Below are 27,310 nucleotides of genomic sequence, written 5' to 3'. Positions count from 1 at the left end.
TCAGTAGAATGCGTAAACAGAAGTCAACATTTTGAAAGATTTAAGATAAAGGATATATTTGATTAACTTTTTCAATTTAAGTATGTCACGTAATATATGTCAATTCTGATGCTAGTTTCCAAGTTGAATTTGTGTAGTTACATCAGAATCTCGGTATGCCTGTGTCTCCTACTACCTTCAGATATGATGATGGGTATAGGAGGTAGAGTAAAGCCCACCATACACATTAGAACATCATATGATTACAACATCAATTGCTTGGCCAGCCGCCATCTCAGCTATCTCTCCCATACACTCGGTTGACCGAGTGCTCCTGTGCTGTCTATGAGAGATCCGCCATCTGGTGGCAACCTATCACTTGGTGAGCAAAGGAATCAGGTATCTGACAATTTTATATTGTTAAAAACATCTAAAATTCCTATTTTCTATATGTTCCTAAATGTTTTTTTTGTTTACTATAAACAATACAAGTATGCATTTAAAAACTTGTTTATTTTTTTTCCAATATAGAACCTTGCATTGTCTTTTTTCAAGTGTTACATATTGCATAGCAATCATTTCCAAATGATGCCTTATCCCCTTAAGACAGTATGATACCCATGTATGTCATGGAATGCCGTGGATTAAGGAACCATGGTTTAACTAAAGGCATTCCATGATAGCCATGCTCCCTATGTAACCCCCTAGATGGCGCAGTCAATGGCAACCACATCATTTAAGTGGTTGATTTCTTTGGTGACCAGAGGCCTACTGGGTCCTGCCAAAAGCGTGGTCTAATAGGCTACTTGTCACTAGTATTAGAACAGGCAGTTTTTATGACATATGTAGTACAGTGATAAAGTATTGATTTTAAAAAATACTGATAAAAATTTATTTTTTAAAGTTTTATAACAGGCACACATGATACACTGTACAGCATAATTAGTACCGTGATAGAGTAATGATTTTAAAAAAACTAATTTTTTAAGTGACTTTATTGTGTAATGCTACTAAAACATAAAAATACTCTAAATTGGGTATCCCCATGAAAGTACTGACCAGCATATTGAAATTACCTGTCTCCTATGATAAATGCCGTAAAGAAAAAAAACTGTCCTAAAATGTTTATTTTTTTGTTTATCCTGTTTCCCCAAAAATAGAATGCAGAGTAATAAAAGAAATTCATGTATACCCATTAATTGTTATCTAGGAATAATATGCCCTTTAGAGTGTCTTTTGTGCTTTTGGTTATCTATTTTTCTAAGAGAAAATAAGTAATATGTTATTTGCCTTTTACAAATGTTTGTTTTTTATTCTTAGTTCAAGAAAATATTTTTTCTTTTGTTTTGTAGGAGAAGGAAGATGACAAATCTGATACTTCAAATTCTCAGCAGCAAAAAAGCCCACAAGGGCTAAGTGATACAGGCTATTCATCAGATGGTATATCTGGTTCTCTTGGAGAAATTCCAAGTCTAATACCAAGTGATGAAAAAGATTTGATTAAGGAAGCCACAAAAAAAGACTCTTTTTCTCATGAAATCAGTCCTTCTAGTCCTTCAGATTTAGCAAAGTTAGAGAGTACAGTTTTATCAATCTTGGAAGCCCAAACAAGTGTTCTCGCTGATGAAAAGTTAAAAAAAAGTAATGATTTGTATGGGAAATATGCTGGACAGACTCAAGATAGAGGTAGGACTAAGATATTGCCAATTACACCAGAATCATACAGTTCAGAGGAAGAACTTGAAGATATTCAGGAAGAGGAAGAAGAGACACTAGAAAATGGGAAAAAGGGGTTACCATCCAGAAAATTTCAAAAGGAGGGCATAAGCAAAGCGAAAGATGTTACTGTACGCAAAAGGCAAGATTCAATAGATGACAGTAGTGAAAGTGAAAATTCACCAATTCCACAAAGGAAAAGGAGAACTAGCAATGGGTCATCAAGCAGTGATGACTTTAAACATGATGATAGTCAGGGATCAGGAGATGATGAAGATTTTATCCGTAAACAAATAATTGAAATGAGCGCGGATGAGGATGCATCTGGCTCTGAAGATGAGGAATTTATTAGAACAAAATTAAAGGAAATAAGTGCTAATGAAAATAAGAAAAGAGAAACTAAAACAAAACCAATACAAACAAAGTGCAAAAGATTAACTAAAAAAAGTAGTGCAAGCTACGATGATGATGGAATTAGACGTCACTCATGGCATGATGATGATGAAGAGGATGAAGATGAGGAAACATTTGATGAAAGCCCAGAGCAAAAATTTAGAGAAACTAAAAGTCAAGAAAATGAAGAGCTTTCATTAAGTGCTGGTGGAGGTCTCAGAAGATTTAAAACTATTGAACTAAACAGCACAATGTCTAATACTTACACTGAAGAGACTAGCAAACCTTCTACCAAATTATATTATGATGAAGAACCAGAGTTGGAGATGGAAAGCTTAACAGATTCTCCAGAAGACAGGTCTCGTGAAGAAAGATCATCAAGTCTCCATGCTTCTAGTTTTACTCCAGGTACCTCGCCAACTTCCGTTTCCTCCTTGGATGAGGATAGTGACAGTAGCTCAAGTCACAAAAAGATATCAGGAGAAAGCAAACAGCAAAGGAAAGCAAGGCATCGATCTCATGGGCCAGTTCTTCCCACTATTGAAGACTCTTCTGAAGAGGAAGAATTGAGAGAAGAAGAAGAACTTTTGAAAGAGCAGGAAAAGCTAAGAGAATTGGAGCAGCAACAGCAGCAAAGAAAAAGTTCTAGTAAAAAATCAAAAAAAGACAAAGATGAACTTAGAGCACAGAGAAGGAGAGAGAGACCAAAGACACCTCCAAGCAATTTATCTCCTATTGAAGATGCTTCTCCAACAGAGGAATTGCGTCAAGCAGCTGAAATGGAAGAACTTCATAGATCTTCATGTTCAGAGTATTCACCTAGTATTGAGTCAGAACCAGAAGGGTTTGAAATTAATCCTGAAAAAATATTAGAAGTTCAAAAGGTTTATAAGTTACCTACATCAGTATCATTATATTCTCCTACCGAAGTGACCTCTAATGTTGCTTTAACAGAAAAAACAAATGGACAGCAAGCCCTAAAGAGTGCAGAGGAAGCTTATGAAGATATTTTATGTAAAGCAAAATTATATCACAGTGACAAGGAAAAAGAAGAAGTTTTTGAAAAAGAACCTTTATATGGAGGGATGTTAATTGAAGATTATATCTATGAATCCTTAGTTGAAGAGAATTATGATGAAAGTTTGGATGCTAACATAATAAGTAGCCAACATCATATATTTGACCAACGATTACACGACATAAAAAACAATTCAGCTGGTGACATTAACACCAATACTGCTCAGACTATTGCTAGTGCAGACAGCCAATGCTTCAAATCAGAAACATTTCATTCTATGCTGCCTCAAGAAGACATTGTTTCAAGTTCTTACATTGTCCCAGAAAGCCATGAAATAATTATTTTAGATAACACAGATGACAGGCAATGCCATGAAGATGCTTCTGGTTTTTATGAAATTATCACTAGTCAGGACATGCAGCTAACACCAGGGTCCAGTCCTACTCAACATAGAAATGAGTTTAACATGAAAACTGAGCTTACATCGTCTATGAATGTAAATTTATATAAAACTGAAAATATGATACTAACTGCTTCAGTGGACTCATCCTCTCTTAATTCAATGTCTATTCCTGACGTTAAAATAACTCAGCACTTCACTGCAGAAGAACCTGAAGACGATGTGGTTTCTGATTATGATGTAGGAAAAGTCTCTGATTATTCTATTTCTGAAAACACTGAAGTTTCCATGGATGGCAAATACAGTGCAAATGATTCTTGTAATAATGATGCTGTTTTAAAATCTGTCTATTCTATAACACAAAGCGCCACACAGCTTAGTCAGACTTCATCACCCAGTACCACCACCGATATATGCACTACAGATCATGTAATAATTTCAGTACCGGATGTTGCACAAGCTACAAGTGCTCAAACTGGACCAATTTCTTCTGCTGTGTGTGCAATGTCAACAGAAAGTACTGGTAATGTACCATTAGAAGATAAAACTAAAGAACTTTCAAAGGATGCATCAAATGCTGTTACTGGGTTTCTAATTAATCATGTGCAACCAATGACCACTGTATGCATAGTATCAACAAACCACACTGTGACTTCTACAGCAGTTACACATGCAACAACTGCTGCCCCAAATTTGCAATCAGTCATATCATCAGCTCCATCAGTTACATCCAAGGTAATGTCATTCTTTAAAAATTCTGATTCTACTGATCCTGCTCAAACTTTTGTTCCTCCTCGACCCCCTCCTCCACCACCACCACCATTACCTAAAACAGCAACCCCAAAACCAGCTTTAAGCTCAAAAAAAAGACCAGCACCTAAAATTCCAACAGCAAAAGCAAAGCCTTCGTCAGTAGAATACAACAGTGGAGGAGTTCAAGAAGGTCATCCATTAAAAAACAGTTCAACTCCTACAACCAGACCTCATGCTCCACCTCCACCTGTCCCTCCAAAGCCATCTTCTATTCCAGCTGGATTGATATTCAGTCATAGGACAATTGAAAGCCCGAAACATCAGAAAGAAACAAAACCTGTCGCTTATGAATCCGCAGTAGCTATGCAAAAAAGAATGCAAGCACAACACAAAACTCAAGCACATTCTGTACCTACTAGTATGACTTTAAACTTGGTTTCATCTACAGACTATCAGTTACCTTCTCCAACATCACCTCTTTCTCCACATTCAAATAAATCATCACCAAGATTATCCAAACTATCTCAAGAAACATATGTTGTCATAACTTTGCCATCAGAGCCTGGTACCCCAACTGAAAGTGATTCAATTCACACCACAACATGTTGGCCTTTACAGACAACTGTCCATGAGCACGTTCCACAAATAACACAAACAGTGTTTTCTAACACGCCTCTCAGTATAAGTGAAAAAGTGAGAGTAAACCAAGCATCAGATATTCTGCACAGTTTATCACAAATAACACTGGAAGAGGCCAAAACTACTGTTTCTTTACCTCAAAGCACAGTCTCGGAATTCACTTGCATTCCAGATGTTTTTCCAACTGAAAGAACAGTAACAGCTCAATCTCAGTTAAAACTAGTTGGGAAACCTACTGAATCTAATGATATAATAGACCTACGCACCTTGAACAAGATGGATTATAAGGTTAAGGATTTTGAAGTTGATAGTTGCATGGATCTCTCTTCCACAACTGAAGGAAAACGACAGTCTTCTGCATTTAGTTCTATGAATCGACCAATAAGTGCTGTCCAACCTGCTATAGTAAACCTTAGTACTGGATCTCCAGTAGTTTCTCCTTCGTTACTAGTCACAGAATCCATTACAGTTGTGACATGCTCAACAACTGTAAGTTATACATCAAGTTTGGAGAGTCTCGTTGACTTGGGAAATTCAATGAAGGAACCATTAAAACTGACAACTTCCAAACAATATGAAGCGGAAAATGCAACATATGCGGTGGATGTAGAAGTGCCAATTAACTTATCTCTGGGTATCCCAGCACATATGATAGCTGGATTAACAACAAAACCTTTCCAAGTTACCTCTGGTAGTGTAACAAATGGTTCTTCTGATATTTCTACCTCTCAGGAATCAGTAGACAGTGGAGTGGTGGATCTTAGCACAACAAAATTTCTTAGAACAATGGTAACCGTGGATGATGCAGCATCCACAGTTGTCACTGAAATAATAGAAGATGATAAGCCCGTGGACTTAACTGCAGGTAGGAGAGCTGTGTGTTGTGATGTGGTATACAAATTGCCATTTGGAAGAAGTTGCATTTCACAACAAGCATCCACTACTTTACCTGAAGATCGTTTTGGATATAGAGATGACCATTATCAATATGACCGATCAGGAATTTCAGGTTTTAGGGGTATTGGGGGTATGAAACCTTCTATGTCTGATACAAATTTAGCTGAAGCAGGACTCTTTTTGTACAAAAGCAAAAATACTTTTGATTACCCAGTTGGAATAGCTGATGGCATTGCTGTAGACCTGACATCTGGGAAAATGACAACAGGTCAGTATGACGTGCCAGCAAATTTTTCTTTAAAATGTGATTATGGTGTTCCTCATCTCATTTCTGGGTAACATTTTTTAATTTATTTTAATTTATTTTTATTATTTTTGGCACATTGTGGCAAAATATTTTGGAGTACTGGTGTATTTTCATTTCTTTTTTTTATTCTTATTATTTGTATGTTTTGCTCACTGGTTCATGCATGTGCCTGCATGTTCAAAATTTAATTTTGCTTCTTGTCCAAATAATCATTAAACTGGAGATTTGCATGCAATTTTACCCATGTATTTCATCAAGATTGGATGGGTCACAAAACCACCAAACATCATTCTTTTTAGGAAATGGACTATAACTGTACCCCTATAATTTCAGGTGAGGCTTTGGATTACCAAACCAAGACTACAGGTTCTTACCCAGAAACACGACAAGTCATTTCCGGCCTTGGAATAAGTGCCCCCCAATATTCGCAAGCCCGTATGACTGCTTCTATAGTTCCACCATATGGTATGGGAAGTGCCCTACGGTCATCTAATGGAATTGTTTATTCATCAGTTACCAGTCCAATTCCATCAACGTTTGCAATCACTACACAACCTGGTTCTATATTTAGTACAACCAGAAAAGATTTATCGACTTTCACTACTACTGACACAGTTACTTCACTTTCAAGTTTAAACCAGACTCAACCACTACCAAGAACATATAGCATTATAACATCTGCAATGGAAGATGTAACTGATGTAATGTCTGTGATTGACACTAGTTTGCAATCCTTTCCTATGGATGTTGCAGCAAGTACACAAGGTGACCTTGTTTCCATTTTGACATCAGAATCAGAAACTTTCTCTGATATGACTGAAGATGAGTCATCCTTTATACTACCAGCTGATGATGGTAAGCAACAGCACCTACATTTGCAGCGGGAGCTTCTAGAGCTGGAAAAACTCAAACAGCAGAGATTAGCTGAAGAGCTTGAATGGGAACGTCAGGAAATTCAAAGATTCAGAGAGCAAGAAACTTTTATGGTTCAGAAAAAGCTTGAAGAATTACAGTCAATGAAACAACATTTGCTGTATCAACAGGAAGAAGAGAGACAAGCTCAGTTCATGATGAGGCAGGAAACACTGGCTCAACAACAGCTACATCTTGAGCAAATTCAGCAACTTCAACAGCAGCTTCATCAGCAGCTAGAGGAACAAAAAATACGACAAATGTACCAGTATGGTTATGACTCTGAAAATGTGCCACCTCAAACATCTTCTGAACAAGTGATTATAGAAGGCCAATATTCTGCACCAGAGGAAGGACAATTCTGGGCTGGTGATCATATTGCAACTACATCATCAGCGGTTACAGGTGTTGAAATGGCACCAGGTGATGCATGGTATGCCGTACAGTCAGATGGTGTTCCCCAATATATTTCTAGACCGGGGATACAAAATTCAGTTTCAGAATTGTCTCTAAAAGACATGGATATTAATGATGAAAGGCAGCTTAAAAAAAGAAGCTCCATGCCTCGATTATGTGGTATGTATGATGAAATAGATGGAAGTATGCAAGATGACCCCAGATCATACAAACTAATTGTTGATAGTGGAGTCCAAACTGATGATGAGGATGGAAATGATAATAGATTTACTGGCAGAAGAAGAAGATCTAAAAAAGGTGTTGATACAAGTGTTCAGACTGATGATGAAGATCAAGATGAGTGGGATATTCCTACAAGATCGAGAAGAAGGTCACGTGCAGGAAAATACAGTGATGGAAGCAGTGATGCTGATAAATCTAGACAATTTTCCAAAGTATCTAATATGGCTGTGCAAACTGTAGCGGAAATTTCAGTACAAACTGAACCACTTGGAACAATAAGGACACCTTCAATACGAGCAAAAGTTGATTCAAAAGTTGAAATAATTAAACATATTTCTGCTCCAGAAAAGAGTTACAAAGGAGAAAGCTTGGGTTGTCAAACAGAAACTGATTCTGATGTACAAAGTCCACCATATCTAAATGATCTTTCACAAAAGGATAAACGACGTCCAACACCTTTAGAAATAGGTTATTCGTCTCATCTACGGGCTGAATCATCACTGCAGGTTGCACCTTCTCCTCCTAAGTCTCCTAAAGTTCTTTATTCTCCAATTTCACCAGTTTCCCCTAGCAAAGCAATAGAATCTGCTTTTGTTCCCTATGATAAGACAGTGGTAGATGACATTGGTACTCACAAGACTCATGCTGATATTGTACAGATTCCTCCACCAAGTCCAAAATCTCCAAAGGTCATGCAACGCTCTATGTCAGATCCAAAACCCTTAAGTCCGACGGCAGAAGACATTGCTAGAACACAGTTCCAGTACTCGGATGGATACTCAGTAAGAATTAATTCATATTTTCTAATTTTGTTTATATGCATTTGATTAATATATCATGTTGTACATATAATGACTTTATACATGATGCCTAGTAAACTGTTACATTATTTTGCACATATCACACTTCCAGACATCTTTATCTATTGCATAAGTTTAACACCCTACCGCACAGTCTGCATCTAATTGAAAATCATAACTTATATTTAAAATATCAGCTTTTCTCCTTTCATAGCATAGCCAGCTCTGCTGTACTACCCCTCCCCCCACACTGACTGGCCATACGTGAGAGCCCAAAGTGTCAGCACCTCGCTTATGTCTCCTGTGTTCCAATTGTAATGGCTTTGTAGTGAGATCAGGCTGTTAGTATATGTCACACAGGAGTATTACAGAACAGGCAGGTTTCTCCTGTATGAGACATAATGACAATCCTAATCTCACTGCAGAGCAATTACAAGTTGCCTGAGCACAGAAGACATAAGTGTGATTATTGACTCATCTCGGGACAGGCATTGAGGTGGGAGGGCAGTACAGCAGAAGTGACCATGCTATGAAAGGAGTAGAGTTTATAGAAGGGTTTCTGCTGTGGCACGGCTAGTACTCATTTGTATTGCCCCTTCCCCACACTGACTCATGCAGGAGGTTGGACCAGGAAATCAGGGCTGTCTGACATCATACATCTCACAAACTGAGAAACCTACTCTAACTTATTGTGGGGGTGTTCTTCTTTCCTTTGAGTGTTTCTGTCTACATGTGATTGCTCAGCATCATACAGGGAGAAGAAGCATAGGCCCCAGTGAAAAGTATCTGATAACACCCACTTTCATTAAGCAAAAGTTAACTCATTACATGTGAAATACCTTGATTGCTAATATCTCTGCAACAGAGAGACAAAAAAAAACAAAAACATTTTTTTCCACTCTGCAGCCACTATTACATTGTGTGTCCAGTTCAACATGAAACATTTGGTGAAAGGTCCTCTATAACAAGCAGCTATGTCCTCATCTTGTTATTTTCACCTCTAGAGGCACCTCCTCCTCCTTTGTCTAGTCTGTATAATATACAGGGACAGCCTATTTCATAACTGATAAATAAAAGTGGTCCATATTTAGTAAAGTTCAGGTTATTTCTAAAGATAAGGACTATTTTGTCTGATTTGTGTTACATTGCTGAATAGGAGATGACAGTTGCTACTGATGAGATTCTCTTTAGATGGGAGTAGGGAGAAGCTAGAGGTAGTGCTCTTCCTTCTAACTAGATAGAATCTTATCAGTAGCAGCTCTCATCTCCTATGTCAGTAATGGTAAAGTCTAATTTCTAGCTGCTTTAATTTTTTTATTATGAGAGCTTTTATCTTACATAGTTTACAGTTTGTAGGAGATCGATCACCTGAGCTTAGCAGAGTATGCACAGTAGTTGCAAAGAAAGGTTGAGAAGTTACTTCAAGAAAAACTAGCCACCTCTCTCTAGCCCATTAATTGTTGTACAGCAGTTAGCTGTTCACCAGCCTCCCACTCCCAGTCAGTTCTTTACCTGTCCTGTGAAATCACAAATTACCAGCCCCCACTATTTACAGCTTCTAGAGCAGTTCTCCTAATCACAGATCTCACTTTCTTGAGCAGAGTGCTTGTTCAAAGGCCCTGTTATTTCTATATATTTAAATAATGTATTATATTAGCAGGACGAAGTTACTGACCAGAACTGTCACTCAAGGATAAATGCCCACCACCCCAGAAATAAGGAAATTAAAGTCTGTGCGGCAGTGTGTTGCTGAACATACAAGTTGAGAATAACCCTTTAAAGGCGTTTTCCTGGCTTTAGGGCCGGCGTCACTACCCGAGCAAGTGCCGGGGTCCTGGACAAACAGAGGGGCCCTTTCGCCCTCAGGAGGTGGTGGGAAGTAGCACAGGTTCGAGCATTCATTTGTATTCGCGTCTTTACAGAGGTCATCTCAACATGCTGCAGACATCATGATAGCGCCGCAGAGGAGCGGATGATGTGGGTGCAGTAGCAGGGACACAGTAAGTGCTCAAGGAGCTGAAGACATGGACATAGTACAACCCAGATAAACAACAGTACCAAGTAATGATATTAGGGAAGCCCTGGAAATGAAGCATTAAAGAAGGTTCCACAAACCAAAACAAGATGCTTGAGGTGACCACACCTGAAAACGCTATAGCTCAGTCAGTCATCAGTGGTCTCTCCTGATTCCCCCACACACAATTGTCAGTTAGGATGTTTGTTCATGGGCTTTCAAAGGGGAGAGAGGAGAAAGACACTGCCAGAAAGCTCTATCCTCTTCCAGACCCCACTGTCCCCATTGCCAGACCTTTTTGTTTTCTCCAGGACACCTTGTCTGCCACCCAGACCCCTCCATCCATCTCTGTTTCCCTTCAGACTCCCAACTCCACCATCAGTCTGCTGCAGACCCCGGGTTGTCATGCCAACCCATCGGTGACCCACGATCATGTGATGGGTCACCGATGGGCGGGTTAAGTGACGCGCATCCAGTTTGCGCAAGTTAAATGCCGCTGTCAGAGATTGACAGTGGCATTTAACTAGTTAACAGCCATGGGTGGATCGCGATTCAACCCGCGGCTGTAGCAGGCACATGTCAGCTGTATAGATCAGCTGTCATGTGCCCGGTTTAGTGCTGGCTCAGCCCGGGAAGAACAGGGGGTGATGACGTGGTGCGTACTATTACGTACCACGTCATCAAAGGGTTAATATGAAGATGGGCAGTACAGGGGTCTCTGTATAGAGATGGGGCAGTATAGGAGAGCTTAATATGAAGATGGGGCAGTAGTCGGTGGCTCTATATAGAGATGAGGCAGTATATGGGGATCCTGTATGGAGATGGGGCAGTATAGAGGGATTCTGTATGGATATGGGGCAGTATAGGGGGGTTCTGTATGGAGATGGTGCAGTATAGGGCAAATTCTGTATGGAAATGGGCAGTATAGGGGGTTCTGTATAGAGATGGGGCAGTATAGGAGGGGTCTGTATGGAGATGGGGCAGTATAGGATGCTCTGTATCGAGAAGGGGCAGTATAGGGGGCTTAGAATGGCAATTGGGCAGCATAGGGGGCTCTATATAGAATGGGTCAGTGATGGGGTCTTTGTGTGGAGATGGGGAAGCATAGAGGGCTCACTATGGAGATGGGGCAGTATAGGGAGACTATGGCGATGGGACAGTATAGGAGGGCTCTATATGAAAATAGGGCAGTGTTGGGTGTTACTGTGTGGAAATTAGACAATATGGGGGGCTCAGTATGGAGATCAGGCAGAATGGGGGGCAGCTCTGTATGGAGTTGGGACAGTACGTGAGGATTCGGTGTGGAGATTGGGCAGTATAAGGGGAACTCAGTGTGCAGATCTATCAATGTGGGGAGTCTGTGACTGGAAATGGGGCAGTATGGGGGGTTGTCTATGAAGGAGGGTCACTATGAGATCAGAATGGAGAAGGGGCCGCATTGGAAGGACAGTGTAAAGAGGAGGCGCAGTAAGAAGTAAGGGGACTGTGTGAAGAGGGTGCTCAATATGGAGTGAAGGCATAGTGGGGGATTCAGCATTGGGGGAAAACAATGCGGAGGTCATAATTCATAAAGAATGAAGATGTTTTGGGTATATCTCATAATGGAGGACAATGTGGCAGTTGTAGTTCACCAAGGCGTACAGTATGGTGGTAGTCATAGTAAACAAAAAAGTGGAACATTATGATGGAAATATTTTATAAGAGGGGACAGTGTGGACAATATGTAACATAAGAGAGACAATGTGGGGTCATTTTTGTGCAAAGAGCACAGTGAACGACAATTATTTATTCCATGGCACAGTGTAGGGCTTATTTAAGGCACAGCATGGGTGGTCATATTTATTCTCTACTGTACTATACCTGTATTTCTCTGCCGTATATGTGCATCATGAATTGCGGCATGTGTTAAAGGGACTCTTTCGCCCTTGAAAACCTGGAGCCGGCCCTGCCTGGCTAAAATAGCTTTCTGCAGTCACTGCAATTTCCAAGGTATTTAAAGAACTGTGATTGCATCAGCCTGGTATTCTTTGCTATGAAATGATTCAGACTTGTTTTAGGTATCATTTTTTAATTCATGGAATAATTATTGAAACCAGTATTTTGTTATATCCCACGATGAGTGGTTGGAATTTGTGGGCTTACTCAATTGGATGCCAGATTATGGAGCTATGCCTAGCTAGAAGGAATACCGTATATACTTGAGTATAAGCCAAGTTTTTCAGCATTTTTGTGCTGAAAAAGCCCCCCTCGGCTTATACTCGGGTATATACATATTCCATTCGTGGATAGTGGAGGGGGTGTTGCGGCAGCGGTCAGGGCGGTTGCGGCGGTGGAGGAGCGGGGCACATGCAGTAGCCAGCTGCTGCAGCTACCACGTGTGCCCGCTGCTAAAGGGGAATGTATATTCCCTCTTCTCCACTCCCATGAGCGTGGAGAAGAATGAATATTCATTCTCTTTAGTAGCAGGCACAGAGGAGCGCTGAGCCGCAGCTCCTGCTGACAGTGCCCGCTACTAAAGAAAATGCATATTCGCTCCTCTCCACGCCGGGACTATGTGCGTGGAGAGGAGCGAATATGCATTCGCTCCTCTCCACGCACATAGTCCCGGCGTGGAGAGGAGTGAATATGCCAGCAGCTCACATCAGCATCTGAGAGCGCATGGCCGTGACATCATGCGCTGCTCAGATACTGAGATGAGCTGCTGCAGCATAACGGGGCGCAGTGCTGGAGCAGAGAAAGGAAGGAAGGTGAGTATAAGTGTTTATTTTTTATGTGTGCAGTGATGGGGCCATACATAACAGGATTGGGGATGAGGGGTGCCATACATACCAGGATTGGGGAATGAGAGGGCCCTGCATTACCAGGATTGGAGATGAGGAGGCCATTCTTACCAGGATTGGGGGATGAGAGGGCCCTGCATTACCAGGATTGGAGATGAGGGTGCCATGCATACCAGGATTGGGGGATGAGGAGGCCATTCATTACCAGGATTGGAGATGAGGGTGCCATGCATACAAGGATTGGCGATGAGGGGACCATGCATATCAGGATTGAGAATGAGGGGCCATGCATACCGGGATTGGGGATGAGGGGGCCATGCATACCAGGATTGGGGATGAGGGGCCATGCATACCAGGATTGGGGATGAGAGGCCATGCATACCAGGATTGGGGATGAGGGGCCATGCATACCAGGATTGGGGATGAGGGGGCCATGCATACCAGGATTGGGGATGAGGTGGTCATGCATACCAGGATTGGAATGAGGGGGCCATACATACCAAGATTGGGGGATGAAGGGGCCATGCATACCGGGATTGGGGGATGAGGGGGCCATGCATACCAGGATTGGAGATGAGGGTGGCATGCATACCAGAATTAGGGATGACGGTGCCATGCTTACCATGATTAGGGATGGAGCTGCCATGCTTACCATAAATGGGGATGAGGGGGCGATGCATACCAGGATTGGGATGAGGGGGCCATACATACCAGGATTGGGGGATGAGGGGGCCATGCAGTACCAGGATTGGGGATGAGGGGACCATGCATATCAGGATTGGGGATGAGGGAGCAATGCGCACCAGGATGGTGACATTTACCAGTAGCTGCTGCATTTCCCACCCTAGGCTTATACTCGAGTCAGTAAGTTTTCCCAGTTTTCTGTGGTAAAATTAGGTACATCGGCTTATACTCGAGTATATACGGTACTTTAAATCATACAAAGAAATTACAGACTGTATGTACGTCAGTTTGTAAACTAATTTTAAATGGACACTATAGATAATGATGTCAGAATCAGTCATATAAAAAAGGTATCCCGTCAGGAAAAAATAAAAAAAATTTGAATCAAACTACTTTGTGGTCATTTTTCTTAATATAAATAGATTTTAACCCCTACCGATTTAAAATAAATTTGTTGAGATATGTTTATAATCATACAATTTTCCAGCTAAGCACAGACAGACTGCATCATTATAGAAAGCTATGCTGTCTGTAAAATGCTTTGGCTTTTCAGAGAAAACGTAGACTGAAAAATGAGCAATACATAAAAAAGTGAATTCTGGGAATGGGGAGAGGAATCTGTAGAGCTACTCTCTTTGTCTTCTTCCCTTATGTTTTGCCTAGATTCACAGGTTTCTCCCCTTATGTAATTAGGGAGAGAATTGTCAATCAAGCCAGGCTGGAAGGATCTGCTCATTGAACACTTTTCTCTATGCGTGGATCACTTTACAAGCTTTGTTCTTTCTGAAAGGCTGAAGTATTTCATACTAAAACATGGTTTTCCATAATTTGGAAGCCTGTCTGGATGTCTTGCTTCCTACGGTTCAGGCAGCATGAAATGACTGACAGATTCCCTTTAACATATATTTGTTTAGCTGCTCCTGTAGACTTCTGTACAGTTGGCTTTAGACAAAAATAGGACTTTTGAAGCCATACTACAAGTGTACAGCACTATAAAGGTTTAATCTGACATGGAACACCTGGAAGCATGAGTTGTTTGTTGGTATTGATAGATTACTACTTTTGTTGAAAAGCATTTTCTTCTAAAAAAAAACCCTAATCTTCCATACTGATGTCTGGGTCCCTCTATGGTCTCTTCTCCTTCTCTAGACATTGGAATATTGGTCTCAGCTGTTGCCAATGATTGGCTGCATGGTCGCTTGTTGACACAGCTTTAGTGGTGACCAGGTTTTCCAACTTTGTTTTTTTTTTCAGGACAGCTTTTCAAAAAATCACGGACAGACAACTTTTTTTAAGGACACATTAGATGACCATATTAAATCAGACGGAGATGGGTGGTCCCCTCTGACAACCATAGTACTTTTCCATCAGTGCATGTCAGCTGTGGGCCTTCTGAAGACCCTGTGACTGCCAAGTTTACTTGGTAAAATGATAATACACTGCAACACATAAGTATTGCAGTGTATTGTACCCGCAATTAAGTCATCATTAGTTAAACTTCCCTAAGAAGACTTAAAGTATATAGCATATGTAGATTTAAATTTCTGGCATACAGACTTGCAGAGATATGCCACCAAATTTATTAGAAGGCATGAACATCTAATTCAGAACTTTTACATTTAAGATTGACATATGAGATCAGTTTTAATAAATTACCTCCTCTGATTAGCTTATTGACTTTTTAAGGTCTTAATCTGGCCATAGACACATCTAAGTCAATCTTTAATTCTTAACATACCACTTAACAAGGTATGATTTTAAGTAAAGTGAATTTGATAGAGGACTGCAGAACTTGTTTTCAACCCTTGCTGTCTTTCGTCTGCATGCAAAATTTCAGCTGCAGGGATTCCCTTGGTGATTTTTTTCTATTTCCTAGTCTACCCCAGCAGTAGAACATTTTTCTTACTTTTTAAAGGGAATCTGTTGGTAGAATCTGTTGGCACTCTCATTAAAATGGGTGGGGAGTGTAGTGCTACAATAGAAAACTGCCACAAAATAAAAACATACTGTGGTGCTTAGCTATCAGTCTACCAAATGGAAAAGTATAAAGATATCAATGTGAAAAAGATATCGCGGCACTCACCATATGAAGTAAAAATTTCCTTTCTAAGAATGGTTGCACCTTGAAAGCACCCAACCTGCCTGTATATTTTAACGCATTAAAATAAAGTACTTTTTTACTTCAAATGGTGAGTGCCACTATATATTTTCACATTCATATCTATCAGTAGGATCAACCCTCCTACTCCTTCTATATAGGACATGTAGGACATAGGAAGCTGAATAAAATGATACCTTGATATCTGCGATCTGATGTCTTATTCCAGAGAAATCGACATTTTTCCTATATGAGAACCTGCTTCTGAGGATTATTATAAACAGAAGGGGACGTTACCAGTGTGATGTGTAATGGCTGCTCAATACTCTCCTGATCTCACTGCAGAGCTGTGTGTGATTATACCTGACACATTTGCAGGTTCCTCTCAGCTTCCATCTCACAGGCAGTAAGTGTTGTAATATTGTTACAATACAGCAGAGCTGTGAGAGCTGCAGCAAATGTGTTTCTTACCAAAGTTCAGTTCTACTGTTTTGTGTTGGTTACATGTTTCACACTGGTAAGGTCACCTTTCATTTAAAATAAACTCTGGAATCAGATTAAGGAGATTTGTGTCCAGGCCATTTGCAAGTTTTACCAAACTGTACTTAGTGAGTTTTAAAAGAATGTATTAAACATTGGGGCATATTTATCAAGCTCAATTCGCCAAAATTCTAGACTGATCTGAGTAAACAAAATATGTGCCTTGTCCATCAAGGAGGCGTGACCTCAATGAAAAGGGGTGGTGGTTTACTGAGAAAATGGGCATAGCCTAATGTGACGATACAGCGTAAAATCTTAATAAGCCATACATTTAGATTTGTTAATCCAAGAGAAATACCTTATTATCTTTGTGTATTTGTGTCTGGTCAATAAGAACAGACCAGTATTTGTATAACCCTGAATGTTGAATTCTATTCCTTTGGAAACAATCATGTTTACTATACTAATGACAAATTGTGCTAGGGGTCAGCTAGATGTTTGTTTGCAACAGCCCCTGTGATACCAACTATGTAAATAGATTAGCTAAAACAATGATAGCTGAGCCCTGCACCTTTACCTCTGACATGTGACTGATGACCCTTGACCTGTGGATGTGTACTTAAAAAGAACATGTGCTTCTGTAGCAGTCAGACTTGAAACAGAGATTGGAATAAGACTTTACAAGGAGAATGAGAGACATCCTTCAGGACACTAGATGGATTGCATGGCATTACCCAAAGAGACACAGATTTGTATTCTAAATTATTCTAGTCTAAGGGTATTGGCCCTGACTGGAAAGATACAGATCTGCTCCATTTGACCATCAGAGAGACCATCGATATGTTTTGAGGAGACCAGGAGAGGACAAAGAAGTCACCTGGCCCCATGGATATGTTGTTTGGGGTTGCCAGGAGGGACCCATCGGTCTACTGCAACCCACGGAGACATTCAGAGAAGCTAGATTGGGACCCGCCGGTCATCTGGCCCCATGGAAACTCTCGGAGAGGCCAGGTTGGGACCCTCGGGTCTCCTGGTCTTGAACCTCAATGGACTGCTAGCTTCCTAAGCTGGCCACTACCTCCTCTCTGTGGGGGCCCACCAGAAGCGGGGGGCCACTGGTTGAAGTAGTTGGCCCTGGAAGTCTCCAAAGTCACAGCTGTTCTATCCCAGGTGGATGGAGAAGGAAGGGTGAGACTGTGTAATGTTGTACCATCTTGGGTATTTGCTGGGACTGTTCTATGTGTTTATTATCCGCTTTGTGGTTCAATAAAGTATTGCCACGCTGTTTTACACTCACCCTGTGTTGTCTGAGTAGCGTTACGCCCACGGAAGACCCCGGGTCTTCACACCTAATGTGCCAATATTTTGGGGTAAATTTCTGGCACAAAGTAAGCTAATTCACGGTGGTAAAGATGACTTATGGTGAGGGCGGTGTAAACTTATGCTGCATTTACACTGAAAGATAATTGTGAACAATCATTCTTAAAAACGCTCATTTAACGATTATCTAGTGCTTGTAAACAGGATGCTGATCAAATGATGCATTAGAAAAACACTCATTGACTGAGGAGAAATGATCTTTTGTACAGTGCAAAAAAATCATGAAAATAGGCATTTAAACGACTGCCGATTGGTAAAGGTTTACCGATCAGTGGTCGCATTGTGCTGCCAATCGATCCGTGTAAACGGACCCTTACACGAGACAGTATGAAGATGTGCCAGATTTATCAAACAGCTTGAACTATTTTCATAAATTTTGCACCATTTAAGACTGTCTAGTCTTAAGTTTGTACTGTCTAGGAACTATGCAGTATTGATAATACGTCACATTAGGTAGCAACACAGCCACAAGCAAAACAGATTCCCCTCATAATGAATTCTCCCTATACTTATAAGGCTCTGTACATCATTAGTTTCTAATCAATATATTTATTTGCTATTATTTTGAGTGTTACCTACAGACGTGTTTCAGGTATTTTGTGGTTCTATGTGCAGTCAATTATAATATGTATATTTACAGAATGTATTGATTAAGGGTTAAGTTGTATATTTAACTCTGCTTTTTTCACTTATTTTTGCATCATAGACTAAAACTATACAAAACGGTACTCAAAAGAAGGTTAAAAGAACACTTCCAAACCCTCCACCAGAAGAAGCTGTCAGTGGTTTACAGTCTACGTATGGCACAGTTGGATCTGTTTCTCGTAGAAGAATTTGTAGGAACACAACAATGGCTCGAGCCAAAATTCTTCAGGATATTGATAGGGAATTAGATCTTGTTGAAAGAGAATCTTCCAAACTGCGCAAAAAGCAAGCTGAATTAGATGAAGAAGAGAAAGAAATTGATGCGAAACTGAGATATCTGGAAATGGGAATCAACAGAAGAAAAGAGGCTTTACTAAAAGAGAGAGAAAAGAGAGAAAGAGCTTATCTACAAGGTGTTGCTGAAGAGCGTGATTATATGTCAGATAGTGAAGTTAGTAATACAAGGCCAACTAGAATTGAAAACCACCTTGGCTTAGACAGGCCACAAATTGCTGCACAAACAGAATACAGTCCTTATTTGCCACCACAGACTCAGACAGAAACTCAATTTGCACCTCAGACAAGCCCTTATTCACAGTACCAATATCAAACCCCTACTTTGCTTACTCAAGCTCCAACACAATTTCCTCAACAGTCCCTTTATCAACAACCTTTATACCATCAGCAAGTTTCATCATACCAAACCCAACCAACCTTTCAAGCTGTTCCAACTATGTCTTATACTCCTCAACCACAGTCAACACAAAGTCAGCAATCTTCTTATCAACACACTTCACAGCTATTATTATTGCAGCAAAAAGCAAGACAAAGTGCTTTAGATTTAGACTCTAAATTAACCTCACATTATGACATTCTAAGAAACCAACCTCTAATAATTGCTCCTGTTTCCACTGATAGCAGCTACTCTGTTTCTCATCTTGGCAGTAAATATAGCACTTTGGACTTACGATTAGGCTTAGATGAAAAAAGTAGCATAGCAAGTAGTCCAATGTCTAGCATATCTGCAGATTCTTTTTATGCTGATCTAGAACATCATGCTTCTAGAAATTATGTTCTAATTGATGACATTGGGGAACTTACTAAAAGTTCAGGTTCCATGAGCTCTGCTTTTGGACTACATGAAAAGGAGCTTTCAAAAACTGACCGTTTACTTCGAACTGTAGATTCTCGACGAACCCCTGAGGTATCAGACTTTTTAGCCCCTATTTCCACTTCCACCAGGTTACATACATATGGGAAAGGAGATGAAGACTCAATGGAAGATCCTTATGAACTAAAACTTCTCAAACATCAAATAAAACAAGAATTTCGTAGAGGAACAGAGACTTTAGATCCTCTGGCTGGCTTTTCACCATATTATCATTCAGATAGTCTGTATAGACACTTTCCTAAGAGTGAAAAATATAGTATTAGCAGACTCACACTAGAAAAACAGGCTGCTAAACAGCTACCACCTGCTATACTGTATCAAAAACAACCTAAGCATAAAAAATCTTTAATAGACCAAAAAATTTCAAAGTTTTCTCCAATTCAGGAAAGTAGAGATCTAGAACCTGACTATTCCACCTATCTTTCTTCCAGTACATCTTCAATTCCAAGTATCTCTTCAAAGGTAAGACTGCTGCAGGATGATATCACATATGGCTTGCGGAAAAATATTACAGATCAGCAGAAATTTTTGGGTCCTGCTTTAGCACAAAGCCTTGGGTCAACTCTTAATACAAATCTCAGAACTGCAATTCAGGATGAAGTAGATAAACCCTATGTAAGTGGGAATCGATCACGGCCTTCATCCAGACCATCATCTGTTTATGGTCTAGATTTATCAATTAAAAGAGACTTATCTAGTTCATCTTTAAGACAGAAAGCTGAGTCAGAAGCATTAGAAGGGACATTCAGCCACACAGCACCTTCTGGAAGAACAAAACCATCAAGTCTTCCTATTAGTCAAAGTAGGGGAAGGATTCCAATAGTAGCACAGAACTCTGAAGAAGAAAGTCCATTAAGTCCTGTTGGCCAACCAATGGGAATGGCAAGAGCTGCAGCTGGACCATTGCCACCAATATCTGCAGACACCAGGGATCAGTTTGGATCTAGTCACTCTTTGCCTGAGGTACAACAGCACATGAGGGAAGAATCCAGAGCTCGTGGCTATGATCGAGACATTGCATTCATCATGGATGACTTTCATGCCATGTCTGATAGTGAAGGTAATCAGGGAATTAGAATTCTTTACCACTACCACAACACAAACCTTCATTTCTATGCATGCTATTGATGTATCTTGTGACTTGAACATTTTCTCTCTTTTGTGGATTCTAAGTGTTCTTTCTTTATGTAATTCTTTTCTACTTGGATTTATTTAAACATATGTTATTGTTTTGTTTCCATGTTCCTTTTGTTCTCATTGCTTTTGTTCTTATTTGTACATACTGTCATTGTATGTGTAATTTTAAGCTGGTGTTTCAAACTAATTTGTGTACCATAGAAAAAAAAAAGATGCCTCAAATTATTCCCTAATCTTATATACATATCTTCATTCTGATATATTTTAAATATGCTTAAGTATTTTTTTTTTTTAAAGTAAAAGTTATTTTTTTTCCCAAATTCTCAAAACATTCAATCAATTTAATTTTGTAAAATTAAGTAGAAGTTAAAAATCAAAAAGGTGTTAAATTTCAAGTGTACTGCTCTGGTGTTAATATGGTTATACTAATCTCATTCCACACAAATTTGTAGTTGAATTAATAGTCATTATGCATTTTGATATATACTTTATTTAAGGACTGAGACAACTAACAATGGAATTGTAAACTCCTTGCTGCTGTCAGCACCTGCAATAGTCTGCTTTGCAATATGCTTTAGCAAGCTCTTAGCAGCAGCAAGGAGATATAACAACAGAGCTACTGCGGGTGCTTTGGAATCTCTCTTTATTTAAAACATAGAATTTTCTTTGTAGCGGTTTGTGAAATATGTGCATTCATTTTTGTGCTTTTGTTTTTGTTTAATAAATGTATGTGTGCTATTAATTCAATATGTGCATGCATTTTTTTAATTGCTTATGACTATTGAGAAAGAAATAGACCGCATGACATGACTGCATGGAAATTTTATCGACAGTATTTTGGTTTATACAATAATATTTTGCACTTTATAAGTATACAAGAAAATATTATCATCGTCAGATTGCAAAATTACAGTTCAATTCTAGGGTTAGTATAAATTGGGTAACTGGGTAATTAGACAGAAAACATTAGCGATCAGTTTAATTGATATACTAGATGTGTTAAAAATATTAAGAGCAAAACAATGTAAAGTAAAGAAGTCTGTGAAGCCCACTATAGCACATACTTTATAAATGTTTCAAAGATTCAGATCCTACATTTATTTAATTATTAATTAAAGTAAGATTAATATTTTAGACATTTATGACATATCAAGCAATGCCGTAACTCTGACAGGCACAGATCCCTGGGATGCCCAACATTCACTAAAGTTGTCCTCTGGTAATTGAACAAGGCCAGGTGGAGAGGTAGTTGTCTGTGCATAGCCTAACATTGAAAACTATGGGAGTTATGAAAAAAACAGATCAAGTGAAACTCTCTTTAAAGGGAATATTTCAGCAGGTTTTTGCTATGTAATCTGAGGGCAGCATGAGGTAGGGCCTGAGACATTGATTTCAGTGATGTGTCACTTACTAGATTATGCACTGTTGTTGTAATACAATGAGTCTTTCATCTGCAGGAGATTATCACTGCCTGGACTGGTGCCCACATGAGACCTGGTCCCACCACACCACCAGCACTGATTAGCTGCTTGCTGTCAATATATAATGTACACAGAAAGCTGTGGTGCTACATGCTGCATCTAAAAACTCTAACTGTATCACAATTGCTGCACCCAGTAAACTAAGTGATACATCATTGGAATCAGGGTCTCTTTCTCTACATTATGCTTCTCTCAGATGAGGTAGCAAAAACATGGAGACAGATTCCCTTTAATTAGATATCCTACAAATTGTAAACATGTAATAGCTATAAATAACATATTTACAAAGCAAAAATATAAAAATATAATATTAATAAAATATTAAATAATTGCAAATGTTTCATTGTATGAGGTTTAGTGGAAAATATAAAACAAATCATAATAATAAAATCGTTCATTTGAACAAAATTGTGTTTTTATAGCACCTGTATTGACCACTTTTGGTTAAATATCCTAAAAGGCCATTGTTTTATAATCCCAAAAAATTGTTTAGCCTTCAGTGTTTAGAATCCTTGATGTTCCATGGAGAAAATATGTGTTATGAAAATCTAGGCTCAATTGTCAAAATAGACTTTTCATATATTTTTATATAGTATATAAATCATATTATAGTGAAACGCTTTGACTTAGAAAATGTATACAATGCACATTTCTAGATTCAAGGTCAGGAACTTATACAGAGGGGCATTTTCTACCCATATATACCGGTCATTATGCCAGATGTTAGTGGGACCACACTTGAAGCATATACATATTTTGTACTACAGCATCGGTTATTTAGATCCATGGAGGTCTGAGTTTCACATTTAGAACATAATGAGTTGAATAAGAATACAATATGTCCATCTGAATGAGCCCTTATATACAGTTGCAATCAAAAAAATTTCAACCACCATTGCAAATTGGGTTTATTAGCAATATTTACAAGCCTTTGCTGTTTTTAGTAAACCAATCAAGGAAGAACAAGTGTTGCCTCAGATGAGTGGTTCAAAAAGTTATAAGTAGAGATTACTGCCTTGCATAAACAAAGAAAGGCTGGCTTCCATGTACAGACCATAATGTCTGGACTAATCACGGATTTCCTGAAAGAAACTAACAGTGTCGTAGATCTCATAAACCATATGAAACTAATCTAAAGAATACAAAAAGATAGCAAGGCATCGAATGTTCATAGAGATACAATTGAAAGCATAGTTGCCAAGTTCAGCTTAAAGGAAAAGTAGCTACACAGCCTGGCAGAAAGAGGGACGATGTCACCAGCTGCCACCAGATTCCTGAGGAGGCTGGCAGTAACAACTATTGAGTGACTGCAAAACACAAACAGCAAGATTTGATGGCAGCAGGCACAGGGGTTTCAGTTTGAACAGTATGATGTTCAATAAATGCTAAAGGTCTCCATGCCCAAAACACACATTACTGCTGATCCAAAAGCACAACAAAAGTCAGCTTTAATATGTTCAAATCCATATAATTAAGCCATAAGAGTTTTGGCATTTTATTTTTTGATGCAATGAAGCAAAACTGAAATTTTTAGGCCTCTGGGTCAACTTTATGTTCTCAGGAATAAAAATGAAGCATACATTGAAAAGAACACCATGCCTACAGTGATGCATAGTGGAGGCTCGGTGATGCTATTCGACTTTTTTGCTTCCTCTACACTGGAAACCTGCAAGATGGATTCAATCAAGTATCAGGAAATCCTAGGAGAAAATGTCAAGCCTTCATTGAGGGAGTTGAAGCTTGAGTAAAATTGGACTGTACAAATGACAATGATCCCAAGAATGCCTCAAGATCTACCAAAGCTTGGTTTCAGACAATGTCATGGAAGAGAATTTACTGGCCATCATAGTCACATGACGTGAACCCCATAGAAAATCTTTGGTGAGATTTGAAAGAGGTAATTGCAGCATGCAAACATGAGAATATTTGTGAACTAGAGGCCATTGTCCATTAGGAATGGGCTAAGATTTCTCAGGAACACCACCAAGAGCTTCTGGTTTACATCACTTTTTCAGAAAATAAAAAAAAGAAAGGGTGCTCTACTAAAACTAAAAATATGTGTCATGAAAGTGCTGAATTCTAGGACTGCAGTAGTCAGTAAAATTGCCATTACAACCCCAACTCCCCCCAAAGAAATTAAAATTGTGTAAATGTAAAGAAAACAAGAATGCAATAATTTTGAAATCTCTTCTTGTCATATTTTATTCACAATAGAACACAGATCAGAAGTTGAAAGTTAGACATTTCCCATTTAATTAAAAAAATAAAATTATGTAGAAATTGATGGCAGCAAAACATCTAAAAAAAGTTGGGACAGGGCAATTTCTACCATTGTGTTACATGACCTCTTCTTTTTACAACAGTCTGTAAATACCTGGGAAGTGAGGAAACCAATTGCTGGATTTTTGGGAAAATAATTCTGTTCCATTCTTGTTTGCTTTAGCAGCTCTTGCTGTTGTGATGGATGCAGTTTAGCATTGTCTTGCTGAAATATGCAATGACATCTCTGAAATAAGACGTGGACTGGATGGGAGCATATGTTGTTCTAAAACCTCTATATAATGCTCAGCATTTATAATGCTTTCATGATGGTTAGGCTGCCCATGACATAAATACTAATATAATCCCATACCCTCAAATATGCAGGCTTTAAAATTGTGCACTGGTAACAAGCTGGATCATCTCTTTCTTTTTGAGGCCACAGAACTCAGAGTCTGTGGTTTCCATTACGAATTTCAAATTTTGATTCATCTGACCACAGGACAGGTTTCCATTTGGCCTCAGTCCATTTTAAATTAGATTTGGCCCATGGAAGACAGCAGTGTTTCTGTATTGTGTTGATATACTGTATGGCCTCTTCTTTTCATGATAGAGCTTTAATTTGCATTTGTGGATTGCACAGCAAACTGTGTAAACAGACAATGATTTCTAGAAGTAGATGACAAGCATTGGTTGGCATTGTCTGGATCTCTGAATCGTTTGATGATATTATGTACTGTAGATGGTGGGATATTCAAATTCCTTTCAATTTTACGTTGAGGAACATTTTTCTGAAATTGTTCCACAATTTTTAGATGCAGTTCACAGATTAGTGAACCTCTGACCATCTTTGCTCTTTAGAGACTCTGCCTCTCTAACATGCTCGTTTTATACACAGTCATGTAACTTAGTTGAAAATTGACCCGACGACTGTTTTTCATTACCACTTATGTTTCCAGCCAATTGTTAACCCTGTCCCAACATTTGTAAAATATGTTGCTGCCATCAATTCCTAAATGTATACATTTTTTTTTCAAATGAAATGGAAAAATGTCAAACTTTCACCTTCGGATGTGTCCTATGTCCTGCTGTGGATAAAATATTGCTATAATAGATTTTCAAATCATAACATTCCTATTTCCTTTACACTTTGAACTGCGTCCCAACTTTTTGGTAATTGGGGTCGTAGTTGTGTTGAGGTATTTAAGTTGTTCTTGTTTGATTGGTTTATTGCATACAGCAGAAAGTTTGAACATGTTGCTAATAAATTGAATTTGTAATGCTGGGGTTTATAACTTTGAATTCAACTGTACTTCTCATTGTAGAGAGACAACTTTGTTTTATTCAGACCCGTGCAATGAGTTGCACATTTGACTGTATATTTATAATCAAATGTACTATTCATTGCATGGGTCTGAATAAAATAAAGTTTTCTCTCCACAATGAGAAATACAGTATATATATAATGTAGCTTACTGCCTCTATGTATTTCCCTTTTATTGCTTTTGTCTCTCTCAGAGATCTAATTTACCTGTTATACGATCTCTGACATCCTACCATTAACTTCTCTAACAATGCAGCTTAAATATGTGATGTGAGATGTCTGTTGGTAAATGAATGTTTTCTCTGTTTGTTTTGGGTAACCTCCAGAAAATTCCTTTAATGATGGTAGGAGTCTTCTGTTGCCAGTCTCGTAGAGTTCTTGTACTGTATGTCTTTGTATTGCATGTTGGTTTTGTTCTTTAATAAGAACTTACTGGAATATAATGATTATTGAAATATTGTTTATTTTTATAAAGGGAAACTCTACTAATAATAGCCATGAGTTAATAGTTTAAAATAGAAAGATGCCTACAATCAGTATTAAATCACATTTATTACCTTTATAAGGAACAAATATTGTTACTGACGTAACCTAATACAATAGTGATATCCAAAAAAATAAATATATATAATGTTATTGCTTTATTTATAGTAATTAATGGATTCCTCAAAGAATGTTGGTCGTGAATTAAAATATGAATATATTAAAGTCCCTATATAAATTTATGTGCATTTGCCAAATACGTACATTTTATAAGGCAGATTAAAATTCCGTATCTTATAGAGGACAAAACTAAAGTGTATGACAATGCAAATGAAATGAATGATGCAACAAAAGTCCCATAATGTACATCATTAGATTGTATTTCACCTCATTTGTTCGTAGTGGTTTGCACTTCAAAGTGATATCCACCAAAAGGTCTGTATTTTCAATGTATATTTTGCTGTGTGAAAAACATGAAATACTGGTCCATTTGTGGTAAGGCATTTTAATCATTAACAAACTCTTAAAATGTCCTAATTAACTTTGTGGTACTGGCATTTCAATTTAGGATATGGTCTGTGATATTCAATTCGCTAAAATAGTTACTGAGATTTCAATGTATAGAGTCGTGGGATAGTATTTTCTTTATCTTACCAAAACTTTTGTAAAAAGCTTTGAAACACAAAAAAAGGAAATCTGTATTTTATACTTTTTTAAAAAGTATCTAAAAAGCATAAACCATAATATTGAGCATATTCTTATTTTATTGCATGGCAAATTTACAAAATATCATTTTTAAAAGGGTGCTTTTTAGTATAAGTGTACATTATGTTAAACACATACCCATCGTTATGGAATTCAATATATTTAAACAGTGTAAAGGTTTAGTACTTTTTACAGTATGGATCGTATGACTTCATA

At 38.6% G+C, this 27,310-nt stretch overlaps 1 protein-coding gene across 6 annotated transcripts in view; it reads left to right on the top strand.

The window, feature by feature from the left end:
• PCLO (piccolo presynaptic cytomatrix protein) overlaps window positions 1-27,310 on the top strand; it is a 522,320-nt gene that overhangs the window by 351,552 nt on the left and 143,458 nt on the right. For 5 of the 6 annotated variants that reach the window (XM_073652323.1, XM_073652325.1, XM_073652322.1 and 2 more), the window contains exons 5-8: window positions 1,332-6,063; window positions 6,436-8,435; window positions 18,596-20,765; window positions 26,233-26,250. In XM_073652323.1, coding sequence (XP_073508424.1) covers window positions 1,332-6,063; window positions 6,436-8,435; window positions 18,596-20,765; window positions 26,233-26,250 — 8,920 coding nt within the window. The remainder of the gene's footprint in view (window positions 1-1,331; window positions 6,064-6,435; window positions 8,436-18,595; window positions 20,766-26,232; window positions 26,251-27,310) is intronic. The other variant, XM_073652324.1, reaches the window with a different exon arrangement.

This window comes from Phyllobates terribilis, unplaced genomic scaffold, assembly GCF_046119375.1.
Source record: "Phyllobates terribilis strain yellow unplaced genomic scaffold, ASM4611937v1 Scaffold_11__3_contigs__length_659146591, whole genome shotgun sequence".
Classification (NCBI taxonomy): Eukaryota; Metazoa; Chordata; class Amphibia; order Anura; family Dendrobatidae; genus Phyllobates; species Phyllobates terribilis.
This window is presented reverse-complemented; position numbering and strand designations above follow the sequence as displayed.